Raw genomic sequence first — 25,712 nt, 5'->3', positions numbered from 1 at the left:
TGCAAGCACTCGGGTCAAAGGGCCCGGGATCCCAGCCTCTCCCTTGGGCCGTAGGGCAAATAGCCATGCCTGGTCTCGTCCTCCCCAGAGCAGCTGGGAGTAACAGGCACAAGAAGGGAGTTTTATCAGAGAGGAAGGGAGGGTTCCAGCGGAAGAGGGTGCAGAGGTGGGCGTGCTTCAGGAAGGGGGTGTCTTTACCCGCATGGGTGCTTGTAGGTCACGGCTTCAGGTTGAGTACCGTCCAGCTACTTAAGCATGTGTCATAAATGGTAAGCTGGAATTTCTTTAGAAATAAAGACCCTCGTTAGATCATACTATCCACGTAGAAATTGCCTTGTTTTAGGAAAACTATTGTTTACAATTTCTTGGCATGTTATCATTAGTTTAAAGAATGTCTAAAACGCTTTGAGTCATCTGGAATTTTTGGATGGTTGAAACAATTGGCTGTGTTTGTGGTTGGCATGGGACATTACCTAGGAAGCATGCCTTTGCTCTAAGGCACATACTTTATTAAGTCAACTGTCTCATAACGTTAAAAGTAAAATATTAATTTAAAATACATAAGCTGAGAGTTCCCACCATGGTGCAGTGGGTTGAGAACCTGGTTCGAGTTGCTGCAGAGGTGTAGATTCGAACCCCAGCCCAAATCAGTGGGTTAAAGGATCTGACGCCATAGGTTACAGCTGTGGCTCGGATTCAGTTCCCAGCCCAGGAACTTCATATGCTGCAGGTGCAACCGTTAAAAAGTAAAATAAATTACGTAAGCTTAAGGATTTAATGAATTTCACCCTCTTCACAAAACCATAGCAAGATTTTATAAAGTCTGATTATTGCACCAAGTGCCTTAGAAAAAAGCTAAGTAGCTGTAGTCACTGACTGACTCTGCAGGAAAGGGGAGAAGAGCTGGATTTGGAGTGGAAGTTTACGAATCAAGTCGAGAGCTCAAATTAGGTCACCTCCAAACTCTGTTCTATGATAGTTTTACAAAATGTTATCATTATCACAGATCTGAAATGAATCCCCTAAACACTAAAAAAAACAGCTGCTCTTTACTGATTGCTGGTCATTTGCTGGATGCCACACCCTTTAGGGATGGCACTTTGTTTAGTCCTCACTGTCGGACAAGGTAGGTGCCCTCGACCTGGTTTTACAGGTGAGGATTCTAAGGCTCAGGAAGGTTGAACACGTTGCCCAAGATTACAGTTAGCAGCCCGAACTTAAAGCAGAATCTGACTTTGAAGGCCTGCTTCTTGTCACTCGTGCTGATGGCACAAAGTGATTTTTACACTTAGGGTCAGCATGTAGTTTGCCTTTTGTTTCCCTTTCCGAGGTAAGAAAGACATCTATTCTCGGTCTTTCTTGATGGAACTTCCTTGCCCTAAGGCATTACCCCAATGCTGTTAAGCAAATGTTATACTTACATGTTGAGCACCTAAGGCTCTTTAGTAGACTTTGGAAATTATTCCCAAATCTAACAAATCAGCCGCTACTCCCTTTATAGGCCACGTGACATGCCACCTGGGAAAAAATCTTATGGGGAAAAAATAGCATTTGAGCCAAGCCTTAAAGAACAGATGGAACTTAAGTAGTAGCAGTGATGAAAGATACTCCACCCTTGGCAATAAAACAGATAAGCACAGTGGCAGAAAAAATTCAGTGAGAGAGAAAGGCAAGTAGTTGATTTTCTGATGTTAAGCTGCCTTAGAACTTTTCTTTAATAACAAGAACAGTATATGCATTCAGGATGCTGCCTGATGTCTTGTTTGAGCACCCACTGTGTACAGGGCACTACACATGGCAATGCCAAGATGAATAAGACGTACGGTCCCTGGGACTCAGTCTAGCCAGGGAGACAGTCCCAGTGCAACAAACTGTAACATGTCAGACCAACCTCAGTAGAATACAGGTGTAAACAAAGCACTTGATGGTAATGTGGAATCAAACCTGGAGCCTCAGCGCCGACTTTTACTTTGCTTTCTCCATAAACCCGTCAAATTAGCATCTACAGTTTTCTGTTTGTTTGTTTTCTTTTTCACCCACACCTGAGGCAGTGCATGGAAGTTCCTGGGCCAAGGAATTGAATCCGAGCCGCAGCTGCCACCTACAGTGCCAGATCCTTAACCCACTGTGCTGGGTGGGGATTGAACCCACACTGGCTCAGAGGCAACTTTAACCCACTGCACCCCCGCGGGAACGCCAGCATCTACAGTGTTTAATCTTTGCCCGAACCTCACGTATTCGTTTAGCCGTTCACCTTTGTGTGTATCTCAGCGCTGGAGCATACATTTGGAATCCACCTTGGAAATAAAATTCTCTTTGCAGAGAAGCATCTCCAGCTTCTCCCATCCAAAACCTCACTCCCCCTCCCCCGGCCCTCCACAAACCTGTTATTCTTCTAATCTTTCTCTTGGTGGTACCACATTAACCGGTCAAAAATCTGCAGCCCATCTGCCACTCTCACCTTTTCCCTTCGCCTTCATCTCTGCTGCAGCTCAGTTTCTCAGGAGGTGCCAATGGATCTGGACCTTGAAGGTCCTAGAAATGCATTCTCTCTTCCCAACCTCTCCTCCTGCTCCTTTAGTTCAGATGCCTTACCTTAAATTATTTTCTTGGCTTCCCTAGTTTCTAGTTAGCACTTGGCAACACACTCCCAGAATTATTCTCATAGGTGCCCCTCGGTAGCCTAATAAATAGAGCACAGACTCCTTAGCACATCATGACTGCTTGAAGATGCCCGTTGCGCCTCCCTCAGCATCACCAGTTAGGCGCTGGTGATGCAAGTGGTCAAACCTTGTTCCGAGGAAGCCGAGACCAGTGGGCCTGCCTCACAGGTCACTTCCCTGTTGTAGCTGCCGATCCTTCCTCTCCCACCGCCCTGGAGCGTGTTATCATTGGGTGGTTCTGGAGAGTATCCTTTCTGATATCCCTCCCCCCAGAAAATGATTAAGGAAGATCTCAGTTCTCAGTTTGGCTGTGGTGGGGGCGGGGGGGACTGTGGACGTTTGTGGATGAGTGAAGAGCTCCGAAAACCGCAACAGCCACGGAATATGCAGGAAGAATTTTGGCTAAGACAACAAAGAAAGTAGCTGTGCCACACACATCTCATGCCCTTTGGAGCTCATCAGCCTCGAGTCCCTGCAGAGAACTGGGCCCCGAGGGTCGGAGGAGCATTATTTATTTTATGCACTGGAGAGGCCTCAGTAACCTAACGTTAAGGGTTGCGATGCAATCACAGTTTTGACCCGAAAGCTGCAGTAGAGCCCAGACTCGAGCCTTTGTGGCTGCGGAAGGCAGGGACCCTGTGACAGGGTAGTTCTTAGTGTGTCCACCAGGCCTTGGCACCTCGGAGGCTGCGTCTCGGGCTTCTGGGCACCGGGCGGCTCTCCAGAAAGACCAGTTCCGAGAAGCCTCGTTTGTCTCCGTCGGACTCCCTGCGGAGTTTGAAGGGTCCTGTCCCATTGCTCCAGCCACTCAGCCGTGAAGACAGTCGTCCCCCACTCCCGGGTGACCTGGCACCTTGCTGTCGGCTTCAGTGGTGTGCGTGTCGGGATAGAAGAGTTTGGATCAGCGTGGAACAGTGCAGGGCTCGGCAACCTGCTGCTGCCTCCTGTTTTTGTCAAGCTCACCAGCTAGAAAGAACGCTTTTTACATTTTTAAGTGATTGGGGAAAAAAAAGAGTCCTGTGTCGTGACATGGAAACCACGTGAAAGTCACATTTCAGGATTGGGAAAGTATTTTTTTAAGCCAGCCACCCACCCCTCGTTTACCTGTCGCCTCCAGCTGCTTTTTCTCTCTGGAACAGCAGGCTTGAAGAGTAGTGACAGGCCAGACCCTCTGGCCAGCAGAGCTGAAAATACTTGCTCTCTGGTCCTTTACAGGAAAGTCTGACTGCCGACTCCCAGGAGGGTGTGTGATGTGGGGGAAAGGAGTGCCAGCCCACAGCTGTGAGGACAGAGGTGGTGTCCAGCGTGGTGACGGGTGTGGGAGGAGAGCCCTGGGGACTGCCCCTGGGACCCCCAGACAGCCGGTCAGCAGAGGTCTCTGCCCTGCGTTTGCCTCTGGCCCCTGAATCTGGCAGTGGCTCTTTGCAACAAGGTTCCCAGGGGTAGTGGGTGAGCTGTGTGGGGGACCCATTTCCCCGTTGGGTCTCTCATCTTCAGAAATAGGCGTTCAGGCCAGAGAGTGAGAAGTTGAATTTTGCTCCCTGCACAGAGCTCCACGCCCAAAGGTGAGGGGGTAGCAGTCCCATCTCTGCATTGGTCGCAGTGTGCTGGAGGGCAGCTCAGCTGTCAGTGTTACTTTGGGCAGTTTTTTACAAATGAAAGTCTTCTTTTGAAACTTCAGACATACAAGCGTGAAAAAAATCCAATTAATTTTTTTTTTCTTTCTGGAAGGAAGCTAGGGGGTTCCCAGTGTCCATGAGGATGCAGGTTTGATCCCTGGCCTCAATTAGTGGGTTAAGGATCTGGCGTTGCTGTGGCTGTGGTGTAGGCCGGCAGCTAGAGCCCCGATTCGACCCCTACCAAGAGAAAAGAATCTAAAGATCCTTACGGACCTTTTAAAACACCAGGGGGAGGAGTTCCCTTGTGGCACAGTGGGTTAAGGATCTGCACTGTCACTGCAGTAGCTCAGGTCACTGCTCCGGGGCAGGTTTAATCCCTGACTTGTGAATTAGTATGAGCTAGTGAATTAGTATGAGCTAATGATTTTGAGGGGTCAGAAGGAGGTATTCGTCTGTGACGTATAGTTTATTATTTAATCTTTCTAGTCACCTGTAGAAGCCATTCGCTTTTCTGTTGAACACAACTTTGTTCTGAATTGGGGTGTTCTTAGGGAGATTGCTACCCAATTGAGCAGCTGTGGGTCTGGGCCCAAGGATTTTTCACATAACTTTTTTTTTTTTTTTTTGCTTTTTAGGGCCACACCCGTTGCATATGGAAATTCCCAGGCTAGGGGTCGAATCCTACCCCTACACCACAGCCACAGCAACACCAGATCTGAGCCGTGTCTTCGGCTTACGCCACAGCTCATGGCAATGCCAGATCCCCAACCCACTGAGCAAGGCCAGGGATCAAACCCGCAACCTCATGGATACTATTTGGGTTCATTTCCACTGCACAGCACAACAGGAACTCCTCACATGACTTTTTTATTGCTGATGGCAACAAAAATACAGAGGGCATGAAAATCATTTGTGGTTGACAGTGGCTAGGAAGGAATTAGTACTCGGAATTACATCAGTAGTGTAGAATGCTAGGACCAAACCTAGGAAATAGAGTGTAACAGAGCAAGTTAAAACCTTGCACCGAATTTCTTTTTTTTTTTTTTTTTTTTTGGTCTTTTTAGGGCTGTACCCATGGCATATGGAAGTTCCCGGGCTAGGGGTCAAATCAGGGCTGTAGCCACTGGCCTACACCACAGCCACAGCCACGCCAGATCCCAGCCTTGTCTACGACCCACACCACAGCTCACGACAATGCCGGATCCTAACCCACTGAGCGAGGCTGGGGATTGAACCTGTGTCCTCATGTACTAGTCAGATTCGTTTCCACTGAGCCACGCTGGGAACTCCTTGCATTGAAATTTTTATTTTAAAAATATCTTTATAGCGTGAGGACACTGGCTTGACAATATTCAAGAGGAAAAAGATCGAGGGTGGCTTATTTTATTTACGAAGCAGAGAAAACCTGTCGAGTTTTGGGTTTTTTCCCCCAGAAGGATGTATTAAGTTGTATTGCACCCAGATGGACAAAATGCTAACCAAGTAACACTCTGACCAGGTGATGCCCGAGCGGTTGCTTCCGACGTGATTGACACTTTCCACCAGCAGTTCTGTGAGCCGTAGTAGTGAGGAGACCCCCAAAGCAGAGGGGGTGAGAAGTGATTGAGAACTGGGGTGGAGGGGGTGCCGTTAACAGCTCACGTTAGCTGTGTTCAGTGCCTGAGAGGCTGGGCTGTGGGCCCTTCTGTTCTGCTCGCGGAAGACCTGGACTAGAGCCCTTCCCGCGAAGCAGGGGTAGGCTGCTGATGAAAGCCTTGCTGAAACAGCACGTGCTCAGGACTGGAAAAGACTGGTCACGGTTTGAAAGGAAACGCCTATGGTTTCAGGAGTTCCCGTTGTGGCTCAGCAGGTTGGGAGCCCAGCATTCCTCTCTGTGAGCATGTGGGGTCGATCCCTGGCCTTGCTCAGTGGATTAAGGATCTGGCCTTTCCCTGAGCTGTGGCATAGGTCGCAGATGCGGCTCGGATCGGGTGTTGCCATGGCTGTGGTGTAGGCCTTAGCTGCAGCTCCGATTCAGCCCTCTCGTGGGAACTTGCATATGCCCTGGGTGCAGCTGTAAAAAGAAAAAAATAAAAACCTATATGGTTTCTAAGTTTCTAACTTGAGTATTATGGTGTTTATGGGTGATGATTATTGCCACTTAAAGATCTGTCTGATTCATTAATTTTACTGATGGAGTTCCCGCTGTGGCGCAACAGGATGGGCGGTGTCTCAGCAGCGCCAGGACACAGGTTCAATCCCTGGCTTGGTACAGTGGGTTAATGGATCCCGCGCTGCCACAGCTGTGGTGCAGGTTGCACTTGCAGCTCAGATGTGATCCCTGGCCCAGAAACTCCATATGCCGTGGGGCGGCCAAAAAAAGAAAAAATAAATAAAAATATTTTATTGGGTTTTACCATGTGGCAAGTACCATGCTAAGCAATTGACATGTATTATATCTTTAATTCCCACAACAACCCTGTGAAATGGATCGCATTTGGGTCCTCTTTTACAGATAAGGAGAATGAGATTTTTCTTAAAGAAGAGGTTAAATAAATGGCCCATTTATGTGTCAGGTGAGCAGGCAGAGCCATTTTGGGGATTCAAGCCCACATCTGTCTAATTCCAGCCCTTAGCTCTTAATCAATATGCTGCACTGATCCCTGTGTGACTTGTTTATTAGTGTATTAAAAGTGGTGTAGGAGTTCCCGTCGTGGCCCAGTGGTTAACGAATCCGACTAGGAACCATGAGGTTGAGGGTTTGGTCCCTGGCCTTGCTCAGTGGGTTAACGATCCAGAGTTGCCGTGAGCTGTGGTGTAGGTTGCAGATGCGGCTCGGATCCCGCGTTGCTGTGGCTCTGGCGTAGGCCGGTGGCTCCAGCTCCAATTCCACCCCTAGCCTGGGAACCTCCATATGCCATGGGAGCGGCCCTAGAAAAGGCAAAAAGACAAAAAAAAAAAAAAAAAAAAAGGTAGTGTAATGTATCATTATTATATCTCTGTTTGTAGGAAAACTAGACATTTCCAGCTGATGCCGTAGTTGATGTCATATAAATAAGACCCTAGCTTTTATAATTTTGGAGGGTGATAGTGTCCTTTTAGAGTCAGTCAGTGACAGTGAAATTCATTATTTTAGGAATTCTGATAACCAATCTCTTAAAAAGTTAAATGGCTTTAAGATTTAAATCATTTTTGTGTATAAATGTGCAAAAAAATGTTATTTTTATAATTGCACAAATACTGGCTTTAACATTTGGTTAGTCTCTTTAGAATACTGGATCTTAACAGATTTACAGATTACATTTTATTTGATTATAGGTGTATTTCTGAAGTTATATTGCTACTTTTAGGACGGAGTGTAACCTAAATATGAACATCCTGAGCTGTGGCATAGGTCGCAGATGCAGCTCGGATCGGGTTTATTAAAATGTACTGTCTGAAAAGTTGTCAGCTTTAACAGTGAATTGTTGTTGTTTACTTCTAGGGGGAAATTTGCAGTGGTGAGGAAATGTATAAAGAAAGACTCTGGAAGAGAATTTGCAGCAAAGTTCATGAGAAAAAGGAGAAAAGGCCAAGATTGTCGGATGGAAATAATTCACGAAATTGCTGTACTTGAACTAGCACAGGACAATCCTTGGGTCATTAACTTGCATGAAGTCTATGAAACGCCGTCGGAGATGATCTTAGTTCTGGAATAGTAAGTATTGTCTTCCTTACTGAGTCTGTTGGATGGCCCATCGTCCTTTAGAGGAGGCCACTCACCTGTGATAATGTGACAGGCCCTGGTTCTCTGGAAATCTGAAGACTTTCCAGACCTTTCTCCTGTGTTCCTTTTGCTTAACTGACCTATCCCACATTTGCAAGGTTGCAGGTATGCTCTGTTTTTCATTTTCACCCTTTAATGAAATTCTTTTGAACAGTGGTAAAGTTCTCTTATGTTCTTAGCAGAGGGATTCTTAGAAGGTAAGTGGTACCAAGGTAATATTAAAATAAAAGGCACTTCTGAGTCCCCTGGTGGCCTAACGGATAAGGATTCAGCATGGGCACTGCAGTTCTTCAGCCTTCCCTTCCATCCCCTCGCTCCCGTCCTAGTTGCTGCCACGAATCTCTCCAGGGCTCCAGTTAGCTCATTCTCCCTCTTGCTCTTCCTCTGCCAGCTTGGCATTCTGGACACGTGCTGTGCGTGTATCTCCTGCTCATTCTTGGGAGGTCTTGTATAGCCTTTGCTCTGCTTATTCTGAGGCTGCGAGTTCCATCTTCTGCTGGGCTCTTGGTGTAGTTGGCTAATTCTTCACCTAATGTCTCGCCCGCTTCTTCTAACATCCCCAGTAGGAGGGCAGGACCCAGTCAAAACCTTGACCTCGGCCCCGCTTTCCCTGTCACCCACTTCCCACCTGTTAGACACCTGGCCCTCTGTTCCTTTATGGGGAAGTAAAGGCCATCAGACACATATTCCTCGTGTCCCTCCCTCTTTCCACCCTCACCCCCTTCCCTTCTGTTCCAAGGAAGAGGTTCCACTCCTTCACGCCAAGGCTCACACTTGTGTCCTTAAATTCTCTTCCTTCCTTTCCTAGGACTTGGGTTTTGTGTCTGAATCAGTTCTCTCCCCTCTCGGACACACCCCCCCTCCTGTAAGGGTTCCTCTCCCTCGTCTTCCAAGTATTTCAGTTGCTTCTATCCTGAAATTCCTGGTCCTCATTATTGACTCTTTGCAAACTACTGTTCTGACCTTCTCTTTCTGCGACGTTCTTTAAGGAGGGGTCAGAACTGACAGCTTCCCTTACCTTCCGCTCAGTTTTGTTTGTTCTGCATCCTTGATCTGCTCATGCTCATGCGCCATCACTTTTCAAGCCAGCGCCATCTGCTCTTCTCAGACTTTGGTGAGGTCATCAGATGTTTGCGAAATGAAGCGTTCATTCGACTTCTTATTGTCTTTATTTCGTTTTATTTTTTTATGTACTTGTTTACTGGCCCACCCGCGGTACGAAAAAAAGTTGCCAGGCCAGGGATCAAACCCATGCCACAGCTGTAACCAGAGCCATAGCACTGCCGACACGGGACCCTTAATCTACTGAGCCAGCAGGGAATTCCTTCTTACCCTCTTTAAACCCTTGATATTATACCTTCTTCTCTGTAAATTATGTTCGTCTTTGGCTTTCATGGCCCTGTGTTGTTTGGGGGGTTTTTGTTTTTTCCGTCTCAGAGCCTTTGCCCTTCTTCTGCTGCGTAGATGGAAGTGCTGCCCAGGTCCTTAGTGTACCGCTGGTCACACATTTACAGTCTGCACGTTTACCTTGGACAATAATTCGTTTTTGTGGCTCCAGCTATTACTTACATAATGGTTATTTCCAAGTCTTTGTCTCCAACGTGAGCCCCTTTTCTAAGCTCCAGCTGCCCACACGTACCCCTGAGTCCTCCCGCCCGTCGTCACCAGAGCAGGATCAGCGTGTGCTCCTGTGTTGCCTGCCTTTCTCGTGCCTGTGTTGCTTTGGTCCCCATTTCCAGCGGTACCCTGTTTATTTCACTGCTCCAGGAGAAACCTTGAGTCTGTCCTTGACTGCCTCATCGCCTTGAATGCTCCTGTGTAATGAATTACCGGCTTCCACTTAAGCCTCTCCCCTGCTGGTCCTTTTTCCTTTACCCTGGCTGTTTTTCCTGTGTTAGCTCCTCACTGTCTCCATGGACTTTCACAGTAGCTTCTTAGCTGATCACTCTGGCTTCAATCCTAGGACATTCCCAGGCCCCTCTTGGGTAGGAAACTAGAACATAGCTGTGCTGATGTGATTCCCTTGCTTAGAAACCTCCCGTGGCTTCTGTTGCTTCCATGATCATGGTTTTAGAACCACAGATCAGTATGATTTGGCCAAAAATTTTTGTGTTCTACTTTCTGTTTCAAGGGGAAGTCTTAGAAATAGACTTTGGACATTGAAACATCAATTTTTTTTTTTTTTTTTTTTTTTTTTTTTTTTTTTTTTTGCTGTTTCTTGGGCCGCTCTCGCGGCATATGGAGGTTCCCAGGCTAGGGGTCGAATCAGAGCTGTAGCCACCGGCCTATGCCAGAGCCACAGCAACGCGGGATCCGAGCTGTGTCTGCGACCTACACCCCAGCTCACGGCAACGCCGGATCGTTAACCCACTGAGCAAGGGCAGGGATCGAACCCGCAACCTCATGGTTCCTAGTTGGATTCATTAACCACTGCGCCATGACGGGAACTCCAAACATCAAAATTCTTGACCACTTCACTAGATTGTTATTATGGAAACTGTTACAATTACAGTATTACTCATTCACCTGCCATGGGCACTGGATGCTAATAGGTGCTGATAAAACAAAAGTAAAAATAGTGTAGCCCCCCCACTCCTCCAGGCACTAAAGTTTAGAGTGAGAGAAAAATGCTTGCAGCAACCTTTGTGTTCTGTTAGACTTCTTGCTAGCTGCTCTGGGAGCACAGCTGAAGTATGGTGGTCGTAACGTGTTTACGAATTTACTATGTACCAGACACGGTGCTAAGTCTTTTCAGCCAGCGTTGTGTACATTATTTATATGCTTTACATACATTACTCAGTAGCTTTTGTTTTTAAAATTTTGTCCAGCTTTATGAGATGTAATTGACATGTAACGTGTTGTAAGTTTGAGATTAGCAGCATTTTGATGCACTTAACGTCTGTGAAATGATTGCCACTGCAGCATTAGCTGACACCTGCATCACCTCACATAATTACCATTTCTTTTTTGTGGTGAGAACATTTAAGACCTCCTCTCTTAGCAGCTTTCAAGTGCATAATACAGTATTATTAACCATAATAATTATAATTCCATTAGCTCCCAGAACTCAGGTGTCTGATAACTGGACGTTTCTACACTCTGACCGCCGTCTTCCCTTTGCCCCACTCCCTAGTTCCTGGCAACCACCGTTCTCCTCTCTGTTTCTATGAGTTTGGCTTTTCTAGATTCCACGTGTAAGTGATATTCTGCGGTATCCGTCCTGTGTGACTTATTTCACTTAGCATAGTGCCCTCAAGTCCCATCCATGTTGCTGCAGATGGCAGGATGTCATTCTTTCTCAGGGCTGAATAATATTCCAGTGTACATACTGCATGCCCTCCTTATTCCTTCATGCTTTGTGAGACACTTAGGTTGTTCCCCTATCTTGGCTATCGTGACTAAGACCTCGTGCACCTGGGGATGCAGGTATCACTTCACAGTCTTCATTGCATTTCTTTCGGGTCATTCCCAAAAGGGGGATTGCTGGGCCGTGTGGTAGCTCTGTATGGTGATCTGAGGATTCCGCATACTGTCTGCCATAGTGACTGCGTCCATTTATATTCTCACCCACAGTGCACAAGGGCTCCCTTATCTCCACGTCCTCACCAACACTGTTTCTTGTCTTTCTGAGGATAGCCAGCCTAACAGGTGTAAGGTTTGAATTTGCATTTCCCTGATGAGTAGTGATACTGAGTCCTTTTTCATGTATCTCTTGGCTATTTGTCTGTCTTCTTTGGGAAAATGTCTAATTCCTCCACCCATTTTTTAATTGGGTTATTTGGCCTTTTGCTCTTCATTCGTATGAGTTATTTACATATTTTGGATTGTAATCCCTTATCAGATATTTGAATTGCAAATATTCCCATTCTGTAGTTGCCTTTTCATTTTGTAATGATTTCCTCAGCTATGCAGAAGCTTTTTCATGTGCTGTAGGCTCAATTGTTTATTTTTGTTTTTGTTGTCACATACTTAAAAAATCATTGCCAGGACTGATGTCAAGTAACTTTCCCTTTAGGTTTTCTTCTAGGATCTTTACGGTTTCGGGTCTTACATTCAGGTCTTGAATCCCTTTGGAGCTGTTGTTGGTGTGTAGTGTAACGTGGGGTCCCGTTTATTTCGTTGGCCTGTGAACACTGAATTTCCAAATACCATGTATTGAAACAACTCTAATTTCCCCATTATATACTCTCAACTCTTTTGTCACTAAATTAAGTGATCATACATGCAGGGCTTTATTTTCTGGGCTCTTTATTCTGTTCCATTGACCTATTCTTTGGCAATACCATACCGTTTTGATTACTGTAACTTTGTAATACATTTTGTAACTGGGATGATGCCTCCAGATTTGTTGTTCTTTTTCAAGAATGCTTTGGCTATAGGGATCTTTGGGGGTTCCATAGAATTGTCTTCTCTGAAAAAATGCCGTTAGAATTTTGATAGGAATTGCACTGAATCTGTAGATCGCTTTGGGTAGTATGGATATTTAAGAATATTAATTTTTCCAAACTCTGAGCACAGAGTATCTTTCCATTTGTTTGTGTCTTTTTCAGTGTCTTTCATCCGTGTCTTACAGGTTTCCATATAGAGATACTTCATTTCTTGGTTAAAAATATTCCTAAATATTCTTTTTGGTGCTGTTGAAAATGGGGTTGTTCTATTAATTTCTCTTTCTGATAGTTCATTGTTAGTGCATAGAAATGTACCGATTTTGGTATATTGATTGTGTATCCTGCAACTGAATTTGTTTTATTTATAAATTTTAGGACAAGATTTTACATATGTGGAAAAAAGAAAACTTAGAGAAATAATCCACCTAAGATTGTACACAGTAGGGCCACGATTTAGCTCAGGAATGTGTGATTTGTTTGACTGCAAATCTTTTAGCCAGGCATTGTGCAGCTTTACCCTGTTGGAGAGGCTGGGGAGTGCCCTGGAGACCTGCAACATCATGTATACTGGCCATCACTGCCTTCCTCAGGGCTTTCCAATTGTTTGGACCTCATCCCATGCTTTTCTGTCTGATTTCTGTTCTACCTCCTCTCCTGCTAGTGCTTCTTCAGCCTCACTCTGCATTCTAGGCACACTTTTTCTTTTCTTAGTACTTAAAGATGCCGCTGCAGGCATGTTTTGACTTAGTGGTAATGAACGTGATTAGTATCCATGAGGATGCGAGTTTGAACCCTGGCTCGGCTCAGCCGGTTGAGGATCCAGTGTTGCCATGAGCTGTGGTAAAGGTCACAGACACGCCTCAGATCTGGGGTTGCTGTGGTGTAGGCTGGCAGCTGCGACTCTGATTTACCCCCAGCCTGGGGACTTCCATATGCCACGGGTACAGCCCTAAAAAACAAAAACAAAACAAAACAAAAATACCATTGCAGAGTTCCCATTGTGACTCAGTGGGTTAAGAACCTGACTAGTATCCATGAGGATGTGGGTTCGATCCTTGGCCCTACTCAGTGGGTTAAGGATCTGGCATTGCCATGAGCAGTGGTTTATGTCACAGATGAGGCTCGGATCTGGTATTGCTGTGGCTGTGGTGTAGACCAACAGCTGCAGCTCCAGTTTGACCCCTAGCCTGGTAACTTTTATATGCCACACATGCAGTCCTAAAAAAAAAAAAAAAAAAAGAGGCCATTGCATTGTCACCTGCCTTGAATTACTACAAGAAGTCTGTGTTGATTCTTGACTGCCCTGTGCCTTTTTAAAGATTTATCTCTTTCACACCTGTTTTCAGCAATTTGAATATAAATATGCCTTGATTCTTTTTGTTTATCCTGCTCAGGGTTTATTGAGCTGTTTTTATCCGCGTTGGAAATTTTTCAGCCATTATTTTTAAAAGCTGTTTTTCTGCCCCACCTCTGTTCTCTTGTTTCTTCAATCACTGTGGGCTAAACTGCTTGGTCCTCTTGCTCCAGTCCCTGGGGTCTTGTCTCTTTTATTCTCCACCTCTACGCCCCACATACACACCTTACATTAGATGGGTGGAGGGCTTCCATTTCTGTCTTGAGATTCAGCGATTTCTTCTGTAATGTCTGATCTGCTATCAAGCCCGCCCAGTGAGATCTTCATTTTAAATGCTGTACTTTTCGTCTCTAGCAGTCCCGTTTGGTTCTTTTCATGCCTTCCCCTCGTTCCTTGTTATGTTCATACTTTACTTTAAATCCTTGAGTGTATTTATAATACCTGTTTTAAAGTGCTTATCTGCCAATTCCATCATCTCTGGGTCTGTTCTTATTTTCCTGTTAGTTGTGAGTTGTAAGTTGTGGCATTTTCAGATGTCTGGTAATTTTTGGAAGGACGCCATACATTTAGAATGGCACAGGGCTGGGTGGATTTTATGATCTTCCATTAAAAGAATGGTGCTATTTGTTTTGGCAGGCAGGGAAATGAATTGTGGATCAGCCTTATTAGGGCAGGTTTAGGGCTCCTGGAGCCTCTAGCGAGACAAAACTAGGGCTTTCTGGGGTGGTCTGTTGAATGAATGCCCCAAGTGGTTGGCATGGTTTTTCTACTTGAACTGGCAAATTTTAAATATCTTATTCCTCTGAATGCCAGGAATTGTTCAGCTTATTTTTTTCTTTTGTCTTTATTTTTTAAATTACTTATTTATTTGCATTTTATTGGAATATAGTTGACTTACAGAGTTGTGTTAATTTCAGGCAAACAGCAAAGTAAATCAGTTGTACATATACATATGTCCGTTCCTTTTCACATTCTTTCCCATATGGGTTATCACATGGTATTGAGTAAATTTCCCTGTGCTGTTTATCCAGGAGGTCCTTGTTGCCCATCTGTTTCTTGAATAAGAGTGTGTAGATGCCATTCCCAACCTGCTAAATTATCCCCCCGCCAAATCGTTCAGCTTATAATTTCCCAACAGTTCCTCGCCTGACCCCAGAGTCTTACTCAGTGAATGTGCATTAAGTGTTTCGTCTAAGGCTCTGGGACATGACCAAGCAGAGGGCTGCAGATCTTTCTCTGCGTGGCACCCTCCTCTCTGGTGCCCTGCCGACAAAATCCAGCTGCCCTAGCCTCGCCAAACTCCTTCCTACTACCTCAGTTTAGCAAGTATTCTGCTTGTGTTTTTAAACACATAAAGGAAAGTTTGAGATATGACATGAGCTGTCATCTATGGTAAGAACAAATTGTTTAAATATGACATTTCTGCTGAAGGGAAATAAGTTTATAAATCTTTTTTTTTTTTTTTTTTTTTTTTTGGTATTGGAAAAATTCAGAAGGGGGAAAAACCTGAGATGCCTTGGCTAGAGGAGGGAAGAAGGTTTATTAAATCAGTGCTGCTCTTAGATGAACCTGGGTCGTATCTACTGAAATTTCAAATGGCACTTGCCGTTCACTGCAGCAGTCTCATCCGGGGTGGCTACCTCGGGACTGTGGCGGACAGTGCTTCTCGTCACAGCCTTGTTGATAATCGTAAATAATTAGGGGAAAAAGTGTCTTTCAGAGGGAACGCTAAGTAAGTTATGGTTCATCTATTCACAAGGTTCCCGGAGTTAAAGATTGTGAAGCTGGTAGGTGAATATAAAACCATCATGGAAAGACTCTGAAGGCACATTTAAGTAATAAAAAAAGCAATAGAATCATATCAGTAGACTGTTTTCTGTGTTGCCATTTGTTTTGAAAAATCCACAAAATAATATTTTTAACGATATGCATTTAAATATATTTTTAAAAGTTCTGGAAGGGTGGAGTAGCCCAAAGTGGTGACAGAGCTTCCCTGAATGTGGCTCTCGGACTGGGGAAAGGGCCTTCCAGGGAGGAGGCGTTTGCTTTATTTTCATTATCCGCATTTTTACAAAAATCATATTTGTAAGCATTCTCTAACCAAAAATTCTCAAATTTTTTGCCTGTAAGTGTGTTGATGTATTTTGCTATTAAAACTGAGTTCCTGAAGTTCTTACACTGGTGTTTTGCTTTGGGTTTGGAAATGCTGATCCGACTTTGTTTTTCTTTTGAAAAAGAAAAACAAGTGGATTTAGTTGAGGCGTGTAGCTGGACAGAAGGTTATGGGCATTCGAATTATAGTTTGTCTAAATAAGGATACTTGATGCGTATAAATACTGAGGACAGAAAGTCTAAATGTTTTTAAAGAGTCCTTTCCCTTTTTCTGTTTCAAATGTGCTTCTCATCTCCTCTAGTGCCGCTGGGGGCGAGATCTTTGACCAGTGTGTGGCAGACAGAGAAGAAGCCTTTACGGAAAAAGATGTTCAGAGACTCATGAGGCAGATCTTAGAAGGTGTCCGCTTTTTACACGCTCACGATGTGGTGCATCTTGATCTGAAGGTAAGATCGGAATCACTTTACAAGTCCTAGGTGGCTGGAGAGTGACACTCCAGATGTGAAATATCTAACAGTGGTTTATTCACATGTTTCTGTGTTTTACTGGATAACAAGGACACCAGAGGTGAGTCTTCACTCTTATCCTCTAGCTCGTTGTATCAGGGAGAAGAGGCACATGTGTGTACAGAAAAGGATAAATGACGATGCATTGTCCTCAAAATGGAGCTTTGAGCATATTGCTGGGTAGGTGAGGGCTTCCTGGCAGAGACGGGGCTTGAGCTGGACCTTCCCAGAAAGCTAGGCTTTAGGTCTGTAGAGAAGAATAGGAGAAAGTTAACTTAGAAGAATTAGGAATACTTGTGATGTGTTTGGGCAAGAAAAAATAAATGGAATAGTTCCCCATGGAATTGAGAGATGAGATAGACATTGAAAGATGAGAAAAGGCCAGATTCCAGGCGTTTCAAACCTCATAAAGAGGTGGGTGCTTTTTGAGCAGAAGCATTTGAAAAGCAGTGTGTGTTGTGGAAAGGTAGGCGGGCAGCACCCAGTAAACGAATGAACAGATTAGAGAGGGTGGGGGGTTGATGATCTGCGGGTTGAAGTTCAAGAGCGAGGGGCGGGGAGGACAGGATGCAAAGGCCTGTGGGAGCGAGCGCCAGCTGGGAGCGGGACGCGAAAGGGGGCCTCGGCTGCTGGCTCGAGCCCAGGGCTCAGGCTTTGGTTAAAGTGTGGCCAGCACTTGGCATTTCTGCAGGTCCCAGCTCTGCCTTCTCAAAGTGGCCGTACACGGGACTGAGTCCCATGCGACCATGCTTCGCCCACCGCGGTGCCACCCTCAGCAGGGGAGGGTCACTCTCCACTCAGCAGCTTTTGCAGGAGTCCTGACACTTGCTGTCATCAATCCAGCTTAGATCAACCCGGAAGGCGTCCATGGGGGGCGGGGGGGATGTGCAGGCCGCTGCCATCCATGGCATGTGCTGCCACCTGGGGGGTGAGCCCCTGCTCCCATCCCGGCTTTTCTGTGGCCTGAGAGCGGCAAGGGGGGACGAGTCTCATACCAGTTCTGCTTCTCAAAGAATGGAGAGTGGGCTCTCAGAGGTGGCTTTCTCCTGGTTGCTTCCCCGTCATGCCGAGGTGTGGCTGTGGGGAAACGAAACAGTCCTTAAACCCGCAGCAGGTCAGTCACAGGGACTCCAGGCCCTCGTCAGCCAGAGGAGGGCGAAGGGAACGGAGGGGCTGAAACCCCTGGACCCCGGGCTTTCCGGCCCTTCTTACTCACCTGCCGGCCCTCCCTGTGCCCACTGCGGCCTGCTTCCCAGCAGAGGCACCCCGGTCAGGATCACCTGGAAAGGCTTCTTAAATTGCTGGGCCCCCACTCCAGGAATTGTGACCCAGGGCAGGGCCAGGTGAGGCCAGTGCCTCGGCTCCAGGCGCTGCTCAGTCAGCTGCTGCTGTGGCACCTTCCACACCCAGACTGTATAGATAGATGACAGTGCGTGAGCTGGAGGGTGGCCTCTAAAGCAAACTCGAAAAAATTCCATCTGAAATAAGGCGGAAGAGTAATAAATACGCCTTCAAATACCATTTTCCTACAGAAACATACTGGGGGAAGAAGATAATTTGGGCACCTCGGTGTTCACTTTTCCGAAAGATGCCAGTTGAAATTCATTTTGTAAACAGTTGTCCCTCTCCAGGACACTGCTTTTCGAGAAGCGTGTCTAAAGCGGACGGTTATAGTACAGTAGACTGTGGGCGTGGTGGTGGCCTTTTTTGAGGCCGGTGTGGTCAGGTGTGTACCCACGTGGCGTCCCAGGAGGCTGGTGCCGCCGAGGCCTTAGGCATCACCTGGGTAAACCCTCCCGGCATCATGAGGAAGCCGGGGCCTGGTTTTTCCCTTCCGTGTGGCGTATGCACCAGAAATTCGGAGACGCGTGCTCCAAGACGTCCCCACCTGTGCTTCCCTCGGGAACACCTGCCGGGAAGACGGTCTCTGCCGCCCGGCCCTCGGTGGCCTCGGACTTTAGCCTCAGTTAGTATCAGCCGTGCGGAAAAATTCCCCAAGGTACCTGCCGCCTCCTCTCGTGTTTGGTTTGCACACTTAACTTCGTAAAACCATACATTTGCTTGTATGATGTCTTGCTTGGCTTCTGCTGTTAAAAGGACTTCCAGGAACAGAACCCCCATTTAAATAATATTGCAGCTATTTCCATTTTAGGACAGCCCCACCTGCGGCATTATTCAGAGTCGGAGCTCATTAAGGAGCGAGTCAGACAGGCTGCCAACACCGTGTGTCAGGGATCTTTGATGTTACTTGAAAGCAGTCAAGGGTGACGATTAAGTCCTTGAGCACCAGGCTGGACTGTGTATTTACCCAAGGAAATTACATCCTTGCTCCCCAATGCGCCCCGCATAAATCACATTCCTCTCACCCAGTACACTCGGCATAAATCCTCTCCCTCGCTCCCCAGTGCCCTCAGTGCAGCCCTCCCCAGATTTAGCAGCGGCTTTGATGATGGGCCTTTGATGCGGGGACCGGACTCTCCATGTTTCCTAGACCCCGAGGCGCTGGAGAACGGGGTGGGGGGCTGCGGTTCTGGCCGCTCTGCTGGCCTCATGCGCCGCACACCTGCGGCAGACTCGTCCCGACACAGACGTGAAGGGGGAAGGGTGGAGATGGCGTTGGTCAGGTGGCAGCACCAACGGGGACGGTTTCAACCAAAAGCTCGTCTCCAAGTTGACTTCTGTGACCTCGTGACTCTGGACAGAGAGAGTCTGCTGTCCTGTGCCTTTGAACAGCCATCTGCCCAGTGACAGTTTATTTATAACGTTGACTCTCAGTCTCTATAAGGGCTTGGAAGACGAAGCTACAGAGCTAAATGTGTGTGTTATGTTTTAATTCTGTGAAAAGTGACGACCCCACTACACACGGCAGCGTCGAGTTGGTAGACCCTTGGTTCCCTGTTATGATTCAGGTGGGCAGTTGCTGTCCCAGAGCCAGGGTTGGAGTAACCGTTAGAGTTGCCCCATCAGAAGGGGTCATTGACAAGATGCAAAATAGACCATTCAGTCAGGTGAGACCCAGGACGGTCTGTTTGCCACAAGACGGATTCCCTGAAGACTCTAACCAGACACAGGCAGGCCTCGGAGCGGGGCAGGTTTGGGTCCAGACAGCGAGGTAAAGTGAGCATCGCAATAAAGCGAGTCACATGAACTGTTTGGTTCCCCAGTGCCAAGATCACTGATCCCAGATCACCCTACCAGGTACAGTAATGACCACGCTGGAAACACTGAGAATTCCCGAAATGTGACAGACACGAATGAGCAGGTGCTGTTCAAAAAATGGCTCCATAGGCTTGCTCAGCGCAGGGTTGCCACAGCCCTTCGGTTTGTATAAAACAAAACAAAACCAAAAAAAAGAGGCGCGGTTACCTGCAGAGCGCCGTAAAACGAGGTGTGCCTGTATCTCACACTGAACATGGAAATTTCTTTGAGGAGGAGCAGATGTTGGGGTATTTACCCATCTGCAGAAATAGGAGACACCGCACTGCGACTGAGGGAGAGCCCGTCCCTGGAAGTTCCCGTGTGGCGCAGTAGGTTAAGGACCCAGCATGGCCGCAGCTGTGGCACAAGCCACACTTGCGCAAAGGTTCAGTCGCTGGCCCGGGAACTTGCACATGCTGCTGGTGCAGCCGGAAATAAAAAAGGGAGAGCCCATTCCTTTGCACCTGAGTCATGGCAGGACAGACAAATCTGAGCAATAGAAATTCTGCCAGAGTCAGAACAAAGCTCAAGTCTCAAAATTATCTCAGTAATTTGGTGCGTTAGTCACGGGCGTAGTGGCCTGGTTTTCTCTTGGTCAAGGGGAGGACAGACTGAAAGGGCACAAAAGACCCGGTCTTCAAAGCCAGTGCTGTGTGCGTCGGGATGGCCTTGTCCTGGCCAGAGCTTTCAGTTCTGTCCCCAGTGTTCAGTTGTTAAACCCTGGGAGCTGTGCGATGGCAAGGAGAGGAGCAACCAGGAGCAAGAAGCTGGGACTTTTCTGAGAGTGTAAGCATCACCGAATTACGTGAAAGGGGGCACTGTGTGGCATTTCTAAACAGTTCCCCGAATTTATGCAGACAGGATTATTAACTTATTTCTGGATTCTGACTTGGGTTCTAATAAATAGTCAGTGTACTTGAACTTCCATTGCCTGATAAAATGTTCCTTAAAGCCTTGTCCACGATGCCTGATGCCTTTTTGGGCAGGTTGGCCGCAACTTTACAGGGACCTTGTCCAGTGGTGATTGTTCAGTAAACGGCAAACAGGTTACGCACAGAGGTGGAGACACCCAGATCAATAAAACGATTCCGCCTGAAGCTGAAAGAAAGATTTTAGGAAGGCTTCTGTGTTGTCTCTTTGAGGACGGTTTGTTATGTTTCTTGTCGATTCCTCTGTCACCACCTCCCCACGGACCTTGTTTTCCCAAAGTCTTTCACCACCTGGACTTGAGCATCTTCACAAACGTCAAGTGTCGTGAGCCACGGCCTCCTCACTAGGCACCTGTGCTCAGACCAGGGCGCAGTCGGTAGAAGCGACGTAGGAAACATGAAGTGTGAAATGCCACGACGTAGGTGTGATTTGATGAGGCGTGTGTCTTTCCCGCAATCTCTCTTTCGCTTGGGTGTCATGGTCCTTGTGACGAAGCCTGGATTTCAAAGACTGTGGAACCATTTTAATAATGTGGTCACCCAAGCACAGAACTTACCACCAGACCACCTAGCTTTTGCGTGATAGCTGAAAGGATTCCCGGGGAATGTAAAGTGTAAACAAAATGTAAGGTGAAACCATTTCGCCCATTTTGAGGGAACAGGTGGTAGAGTTTAAGCACACGCGCGGAATGAATATGGTTCGTTCATCACAGCTGAACTTCAGACCTGGCGACTGGAATTTCTTCTCGGCCTTTTTTAAGTTCCGTGATGACTGTATGTCCAGAGCCCACCTCCTCTCATCCAGTTTGCCAGAATAATGACATTTTCTGGAATGGTAGTATTTCACTAATGTAATAGAACTGAAGTGGCCTTGAGGAGTCTGGGGACTCAGTCATGGTGCTGCCTACATAGGGTTGTTTTCTGAAGAAATAGCTAGAAGCTAACTAACAAAGAGAATGGAACTTTGTAACGAAGCTTCTGTTCCCAAAACCTCTGTCACTTTTTCGTCATTGAAAAGAGAAATTGATTCTGACACTGACCAACTGAGCATTCTCCATGCTTTTTTGGAGGGGGAAGTGCTTTATGTCATTTGGGTATTTATAACCGCTGAGCCTGCCTTTGGTGGAAACTTCTAAAGTGACTGCAGTTTGTTTGGTTTTGGTTTTTATTCAGCTTTAAGTTTTTACTGTAACCAAAAGTTTCTGTGATTTAAAAAAAAAAAAAAAAGTTGTATTCAAAATTATAGATCAGGAGTTCCCATCATGGCGCAGTGGTTAACAAATCCAACTGGGAACCATGAGGTTGCGGGTTCAATCCCTGGCCTCACTCAGTAGGTTAAGGATCTGGCGTTGCCATGAGCTGAGCTGTGGTGTAGGTCGCAGATGTGGCTTGGATCCTGCGTTGCTGTGGCTGTGGTGCAGGCCGGCGGCTATAGCTCTGATTCGACCCCTAGCCTGGGAACCTCCATGTGTCGCTGGAGTGGCTCAAGAAAAGGCAAAAAGACCAAAAAAAAAAAAATATTCTAGATCATACTGACCCTCACAGTATAGTTGTTTTCACTATGGACAGAAAACGCTTTTGTTGCTGTAATGAATTTGTTCTCAGAATGAACTGGTCACTGGATCCTTACATGGGGGTAACAAGGTAGGACACTGTGTGAGAGACCCTAAGAAACCCCTGACCATTTTGGGGTGTCCTTCGGATTTGTTTTTTCCTCCGAAGGAGTCAGCACCGTCAGCCCAGTGCCACCGGCCACATGTTGCTTTTAGGACTTGACGTGTGGCTGGTGTGACGCGCCGTGGGCTCTGCCGTGAGACCCACACCAGCGCCGGAGGACTCGGTGGGGGGAACGTGCAGGGCTGGGTGATGTCACACAGGAGTTCACTATCGAAGGAAAGAAATTCAAGATCTGTGGAGCTAAAGAAATGTATTTAAATTCACTCACCCCTTCACTTTGCCTTTTGTGATAGGGCTCCAGGGAAATTTCCAAGTACGTCATGGGCCCCACGTTCCCTTGCTGTAGGACAGCCTGGCATGGAGGGCGTCAGAAGCCATTCGAGCCAGAATGGCCTGTGACCGCCCAGCCTGCCTTTCCATTTGCTTCTTGGCCTCGCACCATTTTGCTAAAACTCACTGTCTCAGTTCTTGCGCAGCCCACACTCGCCTTGTCCCGTCTGATGATGCCCGCGGCCCCTCCTGGCCCTGCTGCTTCTCTCCTCTGCCTCGTGGGGGTGGCCTTGGCTGCACCGCCGACCTCACGGCCAGCTGCTCAGCCGCCCCTCCAAGCCCCCACCATCAGGGCCTCAGCTCTGAGGGACCCGAGCTGAGGGCCCCAAGCTGGCGTCCCCTCTCGGGCCAGGGATCCGTCCGCCACCAACACCTGGGCCCGTGGGTTTTACCTCTTTAACATAGACAGTTTCTTGTGTGTTTGGGGGTTTTAATTATTATTTTGCATTTTTTATTGTTATTTCCCCAACACACTTTTTTCCCCACTGTGCAGCCTGGGGACCCGGTTACACACACATGTACACGCAGTCTTTTATCCGTTGTCATGCTCTGTTCTCAGGATCTAGACGGGGGTTTTCATTCGTGTTTCCCCAGCCCGTCCTCGCTGTCTCTCTCCCTCTGGAGACTCGTCAACCCGGGCTAGAGGCACACTCTTCGGAAGGCCCCTGCGGCCGCCTGCTCGTGCTGCCCATCCCTTCCCACACCCTGCTGGCCGGCTCCCCTGCATGGTGGTGTCTTTCCCCAAATGTCCTCTGTCCCTCCCTGCTCTACCTTCGGCCCGTCGCTCCTGAGTGACCCACAGCGCCTGTCCCCACCCCCACTTCCTTCCAGCCTCACCCCTGCGCTCTGTCTCCAGCCCGACCCCGAGATCCGCCGTGACTGGCCCCTTGCTACCGTGGGGCTCCCCTCACACACCACCTTCTCCAGGAAGCCTTCCCTGACTGCCCTGGGAGTGGCATCCACACCCACGCAGTCCCCTGACCCCACTCTTAGCTCTCTGCAGTTTCCTGACGCCTACTCGTGCCTGTTAGATGTAAGACTCCAAAGCGACAGGGGACCCATGTCGCCTCTTCTGCCATTGCCCCAGGTCACAGCACAGCAGGCAGTCGATAAAACTGTTGAATAAATGATGAGATCCTTTTCCCCTTCAGGCTCTGCTCACTCATCTCCCCTGTAATTTGCCCAGGCAGCAGCACTCCCTGGGGTTTATCTGGCACTCAGGTGACACCAGCCCCATGGAGTTGGTTGAGCCCCGCAGGCCTGTCTGTCTCTCTTCTGATCATGACCTCAGGACAGTAGGGGCTTGGTGTTACTCAGGGCAGGTGCCACCTGTCCTGACACGAAGTAGAGCCCCTTTAAGGGCTTGTTTCCGGTCAGTCGCCTTTCTTCCTTTTTCCCCTGGTGCGGGCACTGAGCGTGGTGGCGGGGCAGTGTCAGCTCCTGTCCCCAGGAGCTGCCGGCCCCACCATCCACACCTCAGTTTCTGTTGTCAGGCCACAGCCCTCCACCTTGTCACTGCCGTGCTGGGTCTTCTCACCAGGCTGACGGGAGGCAGAGAGAGCACAGTGTCCAGGGCAGAAGGAAGACAATGCGGGGAGAAGCTGTGTGGGCGAGGGTGACAGGCGTGAGCGGCTGGCATGTCCAGGGAGCTGGCCCTGCCGGCCTGGTGGCCACAGTGAGCAGTTGAGAGGTTATCAGAGCAGAGGGAGGCTACTGAGGGATTGGGGTGCTGAGGTCACCCATCAGGACGATGCAGCTCGGCAGCATCGTGTCGCCGCTGAGCAGAACCGGATGGTGGCTGGAACCAGGGTTCTGTGGGGGGCGGGGAGGAGGCAGAGTCTAGGGATGCCTGCCTCTCGGAGCTAAAGTCAGTAGGACACGGGGACGCGTTAGCTTGATGGTGCAGCTAGATGGCGGAGGGAGGGGGTGGCGAGGAAGACACAGATGCGCTCAGGGTGGGGGCCTGTTGGGGGAGGGGGAGGGGGCGCCCCGGTGGCGTGAGGAGTCTGGTTTGGGAGGGGGTGAGTGTGATTTGGTCGTGTTGGATTTGAGGCACCTCTGAGATAACGAAGGGGACAGATCAGGCCTGAGAAGCAGGGGATGGCGAGGGGATGGCGAGGCAGGAAGTAGCCTCGGATGAGGCAGGGGGACCCAGCATCTGCGGGCAGGGCCAGCGAGTCGGCAGGAGTCCGGAGCAGCAGCCAGAGTTGGGAGGAAAACCAGCGTTTTGTTCTGGAAATCCCAGAGGGGAGCTTGTGCACAGGGAAGGCGCGGTGACAGTGCCAGCCCGCTGGGCGGGCGCGAGGGGGAGGGGCGAGAACGGGGACCTCACCACGGACCACGGAGGGGACAGGAGATCACAGTCCACAGGATAGTTTGTCTTGTGCAGTCGAGAGGGGCTGGGGGAGGGACGGGCAGAGAGGCTTTAAGCAGGAAACCCACCATGCCAGGGCAAGCCAGGAAAATAGATGCCAGCGGCGGGGCGGGGCTTCCCGAGGAGGGGCGGGGCCCGTCTCGTTTAGGGATGAGGGCCTCTAGGGTCTGGAACACAGATGCCTGCAGAACAGTGCGGGGGCTGCACCTGGGAGGGAGGCAGGGGCCGGAGCAGGGAACACTGGGTGCTCTGGTGACCTAGGTGCCCTCTGCTGGTGCCGCTGCTGCCCCGTTTCTCTCTGGAAGGACTGTTAATGGCAAAAGATGGACTCTCAGGAAGCAAACTCGCTTTAAAAGTCCTCGGGACGTTTTGGTTCTAGTCCCCAGTGCATCGCGTTTTGTGCACACACGTCCTGGGGGTTTTCAGTTGAGTAAAAATGACTTCAGGAGCCTGAAGCTTATTGGTTCTGTGGCTTTGGGTAGCGCTTTGCCATCGCGGGAGGCATGCGCCATTCACGGTGCCTCTGGGTGAGGAGTTGCCCGCAGGCCGCAGGGGGAGCCCCCTGATGAGCCTGACAGGCGGGGGGGTTATGCCAGTGGAAGAGGGGCTGAAGGTGAGGCACACCAGAGGCGGGAGGGTCGTGGTCCAGAAAGAATGAAATTCCGAACGTCCCGCAGTGGGGATGTCGAGATCTAGGAAATGGAGTTGGCGTGACTGGTGACTTCCACGTCAAAGTGGTAGAAGTTGCAGGAGGCAGAACTTGAGGAGCCTTCCCCGGGTTTGGGGGTGCAGAAGGGAGGATGGGCTTGGTGGGGT

At 48.4% G+C, this 25,712-nt stretch overlaps 1 protein-coding gene across 1 annotated transcript in view; it reads left to right on the top strand.

Moving 5' to 3' along the window:
* STK17A (serine/threonine kinase 17a) overlaps positions 1-25,712 on the top strand; it is a 36,744-nt gene that overhangs the window by 5,039 nt on the left and 5,993 nt on the right. The window contains exons 2-3 of the mRNA XM_021078536.1: positions 7,746-7,958; positions 16,184-16,328. Of these exons, the coding sequence (XP_020934195.1) occupies positions 7,746-7,958; positions 16,184-16,328 (358 nt within the window). The remainder of the gene's footprint in view (positions 1-7,745; positions 7,959-16,183; positions 16,329-25,712) is intronic.

Source organism: Sus scrofa, chromosome 18, assembly GCF_000003025.6.
Source record: "Sus scrofa isolate TJ Tabasco breed Duroc chromosome 18, Sscrofa11.1, whole genome shotgun sequence".
Taxonomy (NCBI): Eukaryota; Metazoa; Chordata; class Mammalia; order Artiodactyla; family Suidae; genus Sus; species Sus scrofa.
Note: the sequence above shows the minus strand (reverse complement) of the source record. Positions and strands in the feature narration are given on the sequence as shown.